The following is a 10,194-nucleotide window of genomic DNA, read 5'->3' on the forward strand; positions in this document are numbered from 1 at the left end:
TTTGCGAACTGTCCAAAACCGGGTTAAAATATTTTTGAACCCGTGCCAACTAGTAGGAATTTCGAATTTTAGGTTGGGGGGCCAGCTTTCCGACGTAGTCGGCCCCCCCACCTTCAAAAGTTGATCGAATTGAAAAAAATCGATATCGGAAATAACCAACGAATTACAAACCATCTAAAACTATTTTCGAAAAATTTATAACCGCTGCCGATCGCCCGCTATTTTCGATTTTTGGTGAGGGGGCTCGACTTACCGCGAATTCAGCCGCCAAATCGCTCAGGGTTGATCGGATTGGAAAAATATGATGACAGGAATTACAAACCAATCAAGAACCATCCGAAACAATGTGCCCAGAATTTTCCAAACAGGGCCGACATCAAGTATTCTCGATCTTACAGGGGCGCGCAGGGGGGTTTACTGCGGCTCGGTTTACTGCGGTAGTCAGCCTAGATTATCTCGAGAAATACTCGACCGAATCGCTTGAAATTTGTTGTGGTTATTATATCGATGAATTCATTATTTTAACAATTACCTATCGCATATGGTAAGCTCTTTTCCTCACGATTATTGATTTTTTGAGAACGAAAGAATATAATGAATGAGTGAAGGTTTGAAAGTAATAAGTTCAACCAAGTGAACCATGTATATAGTTTTACACTGGCTGCTGAAAAAAATTAAGCTGAATCTAGCGGCCGCTAACTCGTTAGTGAGCGATTACCAATATTTAATAATTTTCCAAAGATCGTCTCCCTGGGTTTCAATTTTTCTCTCAGTTCGAATGCCAGTCGTGAGTATGTATACGAAATTCCAACTCGATATTCGCTTGCAATAACTTCGCGAGCTTCGAGCGGCCGCTAGCTCCGGCCGCTAGATTCAGCCTCATGTTAAATAAATGTTCATGCTCTAAGTTAAAAAATCTCATATTCACCTTGAAAAAAGAAGATCCTCAAAGTTTTAATCCTCTATCTCACTACTAAGGGGTGCCCGCAATTTTTTATTCTTTCTCTTATAAAATGAGATTTTACCCGAGTTTTATTTGTTTTTAAGCCTTGATGTTTTGAATTTTATAACGGTTCAAAAAAATAAAAGATAGACAAATGAATCTGGGATTGAAAATATTATTTACTCGTTTAAACATTTTTAATTTTTCATGATGGAATATGTCTAAATGAAGCCCATAGGAATTAGTATATATGTATAAAAATTTTTAAGCAAGCCTAAATGAAAAATAAAAAAAAATTCAAAAAAAAAATTCAAAAAAACAATTCAAACAATGAAAATGTTTGAGTCAAAAGTATTTTCAATCTCAGATTTATTTCTCTACCGTTTGATTTTCTGAAATCGTCATAAAATTTAAAAAGATCAAGGTATTTCGTATATATGAGCGACAATGTATTACTCTCGGTATCGCTCGTCTTTCGGCGGCACTTTGTTCTGAATATAAGTGATGGAGTTTGAAGGTGTATGCAGAGCTAGATGCGGTTACATTAAAAGAAATTCGTTTAGCTATTGTCTCGAGCAAAGCTTCTCGTACGGAGATTGGAGTCAGTCTTCAGTAGTAGTCGGTGCTTTGCAGTTCGCGAATCCAAATAATTTTACACTATACGAGTATTTATTCGCATCGAATCACCTTAATAATGGCGCCCAAAAGAGGGAGGCCTCGGACGCATGATCGGGTAGCCATAGAATCGCAGATACTTCGCAACAGACTGGAATTGGTTTGTGATGAGAAGATTATTTCAAAGAAAAATAATGTGTGGGTGAAAATTGCGAGTGAATTAGACAACGTGATTTCTCCAAATGCTCTATATGTCATGGTGATGAATGATAAGGATTTAAAAAAAAAAGTTCTGGGTACTGAGGACGGCGCGAAAGAGAATTTTACCGACCAGAACACTCCGCGTTATTCAATTGCAGACAGTCCGGATGGAAATGATACATTTTCTACGACGAATACAACAGACCCTGAGCCTCCACATACGACTGTGGATATAAGTTTCACAAGAAGTGAAATAAAATCGTTGGTTGTTGAGAAACAGTACGGTAGAACCGATAAGAGAAAAACATCAATTCCATTCCGGAAATATCTAGTACTGCGTCCTGGAATTTGGCAGCTATTAATTACAAGGAAATTATGGGCCAAGGCCAAAGTCAAGTGCGCTTATAACTTCAAGCGAAATAAAATCTATAGTAGCACAATCAAAGTAATGGGTAAATGCAATTGTGGATCGTACCTCAACGGACGCATACAAAATTTCAATGTCAAGGAAGATCATATTGTAATGGCTTGTGATATGACAGAGGGGAAAGGAGTATGTGGAAAACTTTATTTGAGACAACCGCAACGCTTCGAGTTAGGCCAGAGACTTTACGAACGATGTGAGACTGCAGAAGTTTTTAGAACAGTGGAGGCTAATCAGTTAATGGAACCTGGAGATCCTGAGCCACCGCATCTGTACAATGCCGGAACGTTGCGTATGGCAAAATATGAATACGAGATGTCACTTTGCTTACATAAAGACCCTGTGCAATCACTGGCCATTTCTCAAGAAAGTGACTGCAAGAATATTATTCATAACTTGGGCCTGAATCCTTTCTACACCCACTATTGGACGAGCCACCAAAACCATGTGTACAGACAGTATTGTATGTTGAACAGGGCATCGATTGCGATAGATGCCACTGGTGGGGTTGTGAAGAAAATACTGCGCTCCAATGAATCAGAGTCGAAGCACATATTTCTATACCAGTGTATTGTAAATTGGGAACACGAAAAATTTCCAGTTTCACAGATGATTTCAGAGTCTCAAACAACGAATTCTATCTCTTACTGGTTAATGGAATGGGTACGAACAGGTGCACCACCCCCAAAAGAAATTACGTGTGACTCTTCTAAAGCGTTACTAACAGCGTCTATTAGAGTATTTACTAACTGCAGTTCTATTAATCAATACGCAAATGAGTGTTGGGGTAATACCCCTCCGAAAGATTGTTACATTCGTATAGACGTTGCGCACTTTATTAAAGGATACTCAAGCTTTCTGTCAAAAATGAATCCACGGGTACGAAAATTCTATTTGGCTTGTATTGGTCAATTGATACTGGCAAGATCCTTGCACGTGGCAGAGAAAATCATATTCTGCATTTTTGGTATCGCAAGAACCGAAACTGAGGGAAGCCTTTCAAGCGGAGAACTTGCTCCATGCGAAACTTATAAGAATACCATGAAAGGGTTTCTGACAAATGAGATAAATCTCGAAGATGTTGAGCCTAATGAAGACACATCGGATAATGAAACTACCGATACAGAAAACGAAGAGCCGAGTACGTGGGGTAAATGGGCAACTGAAATTAACGATAAGGTTACATCTGCTCTTGTAGACGAAGGCGATCGCGAAAACGCTCACTGCTTCCCAAAACTTGTAGATCGTGTTTTACGTGACATGCAGTGGTTTCCTTTGTGGTCAAGCATAAGCCGAGATAAATTCGGTTACGGTAGAGTTCCAGCTTCCAGCGCGGCTGTAGAAGCCGAATTCAATAACATAAAGAATAGAATTTTTTCGAATATAACATTGCCAATAAGGGCTGACTTATTCGTTAAAAGACACGTAGACTACATCAACGGTCGACTCAAAATAATAGATGCGAAAGAAACACATACTCAACCCACTGTAGAATGTACCAAAGTAATTGAAAGCGAAGAAAATCTTTCGGATCATCAAGAACACCCAATGGAGATAGATACCGGTAGCGGAGAAACGAATAATTGTCCGGCATGCGCAAACGGTGATTTGCCAAGTGGAGCCCATACCTGTGCGCTTTGCGGAAAAGCCGTTCACGTTTTAGAAATGTGTTCTGGAACAATAGGGAACGATGAAGGTTATGGGGAAAAAAGAATTTGTAAGGACTGCCAAAAATTACCACGAAATACTGTAGAAACTGTAGTAGACAGCGGGTTTAAAGAAAACTGGCGCGGATTGTCTACGACGGTGCAAAAAAGGGGTGCGCGGTATCTCCAACGTGATTATACTGCCAACGAATTTATCGTCAACTCCAAAATCACGAAGGTGCCTGTATTAAAGGGCGGAAGTTTTTGCGAACTCAAGTCCGTCAATGTAGGAGGTAGGAAGCTGAGTTTGATCAGGACCTGCGCATTTGACAGCATATTCCAGATATTTTTAGCCGCTGTCTTAGACAGCGATGCATTTAAAGAAAAAGCGTCGGATCTTGCAACAAGACATCTATTTTTCAAGATGATTTTGGATACGTCGGATGCTGGAATCAACAAGAACACTTATTACCTTCGCGCGAAAATCTTGAGTGAAGTTTTTACACAGCAAAACAGTCCGAACAACTGTTATCTAATAAATTGCGAAACAACGTCGGGCCCGTTGTGCTTAAAACTGTTCAAGAGTATTGTGGGAATCCAAGAAATCTCAACATGCGTTAATGGCTGCCTACCACGAGTCAATGATTTGATTCAAGTCAACCGGAAAGACCTTTTACGATCAGATTACCGAATTCGCGTCGAAGAAGGATTCGTTATATCGGATCCGAAGCAATGTCCTGGCAAAGACTGTGACGGAGAGGAAATGACTACGCTATCGGTGAAAGGTAATTTTGTTGTCTAGCTACAAGCTTTTACTTTTTTCTGAGCGAGATCTGCATCCTTGTAATGCTTTAAGCTAATTTGAGGTGACCCCTAATATATCTGCACACGTGCGAAAATGAAATTTGGCAATCTGCAGTCCTCACTATGGCTCTAAGAGATAACTGTTTGACGATTTCTTCGTCCCTTTCTCGATTGCCTACAATTGGAAGTAGCGTTCGTATATAGGATTGAAAAAAAAAAAATGTAATTCGATCATATCCAATCTGAAAAGGGATAAAAAAAAGTCCTCATAAAGTTATCGCTCATAATACCTATCAGCTATAGTGCAGGAGCTGTAGATTACCAAATTTCATTTTTGCATACATTGCAGATATTATATGTATACAGATTGCATAGGGTGGGCAAAAAAAAAAAGACTAATTTTTTTTCCTTAGTTACCATGAAAATATTATTCAGGATGACAAAAAAAAAATTCTCTTAAAGTTTGAGCTCTTAATATTAATATTAAGGGGTGGCTTATCGTGATTTTTGATTTCCCATTTAAATAACACTGAAAATGTTTTTTTTTTTATTTGGAATTTTATTCCAATCTAACGAATCATCGTTTTGTGAAAAATCGATACATATTCTTGTTGTAGGAAATTAAACGATCTCCAAAAAAGGTCTGAGATGATTTTTCGCTAAGTCCACTCGTTTGAAATTTATTCAAGGTTAAAGTTCAACCACAAACGGTATATGATGACTTTTTTTTCGACTGAGCGAAAAATCGTGTCAGACCTTTTTTTGGAGATCGTTCAATTTCCTACAAGAATATGTATTGATTTTTACAACACGATGATTTGTTATAATGAATAAAATTCCAAAAAAAAAAAAAACTATTTTCCGTGTTATTTAAATGGGAAATCAAAAATCACGATGAGCCACCTCCTGATATTAATATTAAGAGCTCAAACTTTCAGAGAATTTTTTTTTTCGTCAGCCTGAATAATATTTTCATGGTAACTAAGGAAAAAAAAATAGTTGTAGTAGTGACTCTATCATTCGTATACCTATTAAAGTCTTCTAACTGAGGAAAGAAGTTCCTCAGTTAGAAGACTTAAATTAAAAATTTGGTTGGTCTCGTCCGATAAATTCTCATATAGTATGAAAAAAAAATAGTCTTTTTTTTGGCCTACCCTATTGCAGATATCTTCAGGGTCATTAATTAAGTCTACTTACTCAATTACTATGGCAGTTTTATTCAGGGAGGTTGGGGACCAAAATGCAAACGATAAGCAATCTTTGAAAGTTTTATCGTCGAAAGATGGATAAACGAAATGCTTACTGCCAAAATTTCAACTCGTTTCTCTACGCCGTTTCTAGGAAATTAATTTTTGAATTTGCTTCTTATACACGTAGAGGTATGGAGGGCCGATCAGATGAGTTGAAATCTTTCGTATCACCCGCGCGGTAGAATAGATTTCATACTAACCTTATCGGCTCTCCATACCTCTGCGGGTATAAAAAACAAATTCAAAAATCAGTTTATCGTAAACGGTGTAGTGAATCGACTTGAAATTTTGGCAGTAAGCACTTCATCTATCTATCTTTCGATGACAGAACTTTCAAAGATTTCTTATCGTTTGCATTTTGGTCCCCAACCTCCGTAAAAAAAGATTCAAATCGAGTGTTTTTGTGTGAAAAATCCACGTTTGGCATGTGACTTACAAGTAGCATTGAAAATAAAAACTTTACAAACTCGAAGGTATGAAAAGAATTCAGATTGCTGACAACTTTGATTGAATAATACTGGAAATCCAACAAATATTTACCAACATTCATGAGAAACCATCCTAATTGTTCAATCAGTCAAACAAAAACATGGAGCTGCTAAGTTTTTATCTCGATCTAGTTCTTGAGTTTTGAGTTCACAAGACCGAAGGTTGGCAAGATTCTTTTCGATATCAGCTGAGGCCGTCATAAACAAGAAAGAGAAGTCCCAAAATAATATGCATTTGGCCAGTTGTTAAACCTGGACTTACGGATAGATCACGGTTGAACCGAACTTTAGATCACCTCGAAAATGCGATTCGTTCACCCAGAGAAATGGGTTTTCTTGAATTATTTAATCTGAATAAATTTTATTTGATCTAAATAAATTTTATTTGTATATGAACCTAATAGGTATTTATTAGGTGTTTCTTTTTAGCCACCCAAGCGATCGAAATGAGACTTCATACAGATTAATGCTTCATTTCAGCAAAAAATGGCTACGTATTTGACTTTTTTGGAATCTAGAATCCAAATCTGAAATTGAACAAAACAATCCAAATTAAAAAAAATTTGAAATACTTAGCCACTCTCTGCTGAGATAGAGTAATAATCACCACAGTCTCAAACCCAAGGTTGGGTGGTTTGGTAGATAGGTACTGGGATTCACTTTTTCAAGGTTATTGGGCGACTATTATAGCCCAGGGTTTTATGAAATTTTCACCTCGTTTTTACAGGTGGCGTTGTGATATTCGAAACCTATGACCTAAATCTCTTGGACGAAACCTCAGATGAAACCTTCAATCCAACTTCGGATGAAACTCGTACTTACTTGCGTCAGATTCCGAAAAGCATCCGATTATCGTTTATGGAATCGGAATTTGACTTGCGAGGAATTGTTCATTTTACACCACCAAAAGGTGCTGTTATGACCCGCTCTCCCCAATCGACCGCTATAGGTCATTACACCGCATTCTGCCGCAGACGAGATGGGTCATGGTGGGAATACGACGATTGTAAAAAGGCCGGGCAAAAAGTATCCGAGGAAACAATTGTCAACCTACAATTAGTTATTTTCACTTGCTGACCATGGCCGAACAAAACCATAAAATAAAAGTTTATTTTCATTTCAAACCTCCTTATTCATGTGAACTGAGAACGATTGCAAAGGCCGTTTAACAAAGGTAGAGAATAAGAAGTGTGATTGAAATACCGGAATACTTTGAACAGTTATCATCCTTTCAGTAGCAACTCTATTATGACATTGAAGTTTGCATCGTTGAAACGCAACGAAATTCAACGTAAATTTAAAAAAAATATACATAGCATAAAAATGATCCTACTAGCAAGGAGACGACAGAGCTTCGATGTCGCGATTTGGGTTCTCCTTTCGCGTGGTGAAAGTCGAAGACCTCCGAATCAACGTCGTTTTTGATTTTTGTTCCAATGGGCCTTCGTTCCCGAGATATCGCGATTTGAAAATTTGGGAATTTCGGACGGAGTTTGGCTTGCGCGTAGAGTACGTTGAGCGTTAACGCGTTTACCAACAACGGTCGTAGCTCATACGGTAAGACGACGGACTGGCACTCTGTCAGTTCTTGGTTCGCGTCCCCGTGCTTTTTTTTTTTTTTTAATTTTTTCTTTTTTTCAATTTTTTTTCTTTTCAATTTTATAATCTCTCATCAGACTTTGCATGCGTAGGTAAATGAGAAAATTCGAAAATATATATTACTAGTTTTATCTATCTATTATATTAAAATAATTAATCCAACAATGAAGTCACAATTACATAGCAAAATAATATTTCATAACGAATAATTAATTCATCAATCATGTCACAATAAGAAAGCAAAATCAGATGAACGAGCAGCAACCACATTTAATCTTGCGGATTTTTCCATTTTATAAAATATATATTACTAGTTTTATTTATCTAATATATTAAAATAATTAATCCAATAATAAAGTCACAATTACATAGCAAAATAATATTTTTCAACTCGGCTTCGCCTCCCGTTTTGAAAAAATTGAAGGTATTAGGATGTGTGTGTGTGTGATGAATTTTTTGTCCGTCGATATCTCATGAAAATATTAAAAATCCGTTCAATTGTTTATCTCAATTTATCGCATTTGCTTTGAGTTAGAATTAACTGAAATGCAAAATTAATTAATGGGGATGATTGCGAGGGGCTAGACTAACTCCCGAAATCATGGCGTCACTCTGTGATGAAATCAATTTGAAATCACATCGAAATCACTGAATTCACCGTAATCGGTGAAGTCAGGTGCCTTCAACTTGCTGAAATCAGTTTTGAAATCATCTCAGAAATCGTCTGAAATCAACGAGATCAATTGAAGTCGATGGATCAAAATCCAAAATCACTTGCGTGAGTCGGGTCACGAGCATAATTTTGAATTTCGAATTCGACGAGTCTACCAATCACAAACATGAAATCTCGCATTCACTCGCGTATTCTCATTTTTTGAAATCCCGTATTTAATTCCAAAGATACTATTTATTCGCGAGTTCTTTGATAAAGCTCGAGAATGGAGCCAAGATCATCTAGCTGACTCGTATTGTTCAGTGAGTTGGTTTTAAAGATTAACAACCGCCTGTTCTGCCCCACTCTCGTGCGTTCACTCAAATATTTATCAATCGTAATTCAGTGATTCCATTCCATCTGAAAAATTTGATTTCAAATTCATGAAATCATTCGAAGTCAGTTGCAGACACGAAATCATGCCGTATGACACTCAAAATCATTGAAATCGAAGCCATTCAAAATCATTGAAATCACAGACTGGAATCGCCCGAAATCAGCTGAAATCGACTTCATTTTTGAAGTCATGTTGTCACTCAATCGTGGAGTTTATTATTGTTATTATTATTATTATTAATATTATTATTACATATTATTATTTTTAATAAAAGAAAATCGGCGATAGTTAAAAATTATTCGCAGATAGTTTCGGATGGTTCTTGATTGGTTTGTAATTCCTGTCATCATATTTTTCCAATCCGATCAACCCTGAGCGATTTGGCGGCTGAATTCGCGGTAAGTCGAGCCCCCTCACCAAAAATCGAAAATAGCGGGCGATCGGCAGCGGTTATAAATTTTTCGAAAATAGTTTTAGATGGTTTGTAATTCGTTGGTTATTTCCGATATCGATTTTTTTCAATTCGATCAACTTTTGAAGGTGGGGGGGCCGACTACGTCGGAAAGCTGGCCCCCCAACCTAAAATTCGAAATTCCTACTAGTTGGCACGGGTTCAAAAATATTTTAACCCGGTTTTGGACAGTTCGCAAATAGTTTTTAATGTTTAGTGTAGTAATTTATTTTTTTTCCGTGGTGGGGAGGCTGACTATACGGAGGTCTTCGTAGCCATCCTTATACATAAAAATCTGAATAACAGCCCTGTACTTATCAATAGAAAATGATTGTGCTTATTTCTACTTCGAAAATATAATAATTTCATCCCATGATGACTGATGGAGACCGAGCGTTTATCCAGTTTTACCTGTAAGTACACTGAGATAAAAAATTACTTGATTCGAGAAATTTCATAATTGATGGCTTCTTAGTGAAGATTTATTTATATTAAATGAATATTATTTATTAGTTTGAGTATGTTCACTTGAAACTAATAACATTTATTTGTTTCAAACGAACGTACATGAATTTATCAATAATAATTATTTAAATACAAATTAATCTTCTCTAAGGAGCCATCAACTATGAAATTTCTCAAATCAAGTAATTTTTCTTTTCACTGTACAAATGCAAAGCCTAATGTGATTCTTATTCGAAGAAATCTAATTATTATCAATTAG

The 10,194-nt window shown here is 36.9% G+C and overlaps 1 protein-coding gene across 1 annotated transcript; it reads left to right on the forward strand.

Moving 5' to 3' along the window:
- The first annotated feature begins 2,871 nt into the window (after positions 1-2,871).
- On the forward strand, positions 2,872-9,421 carry LOC125501716. Its single transcript, XM_048658171.1, has 2 exons — positions 2,872-4,614; positions 7,099-9,421. The coding sequence occupies exons 1-2, from the start codon at positions 3,051-3,053 to the stop codon at positions 7,446-7,448; spliced, it is 1,914 nt and encodes a 637-aa protein (XP_048514128.1). The 5' UTR covers positions 2,872-3,050; the 3' UTR covers positions 7,449-9,421.
- The last annotated feature ends 773 nt before the right edge of the window (positions 9,422-10,194 follow it).

The sequence above is a fragment of the Athalia rosae genome, chromosome 7 (genome assembly GCF_917208135.1).
Source record: "Athalia rosae chromosome 7, iyAthRosa1.1, whole genome shotgun sequence".
NCBI classification, from domain to species: domain Eukaryota; kingdom Metazoa; phylum Arthropoda; class Insecta; order Hymenoptera; family Athaliidae; genus Athalia; species Athalia rosae.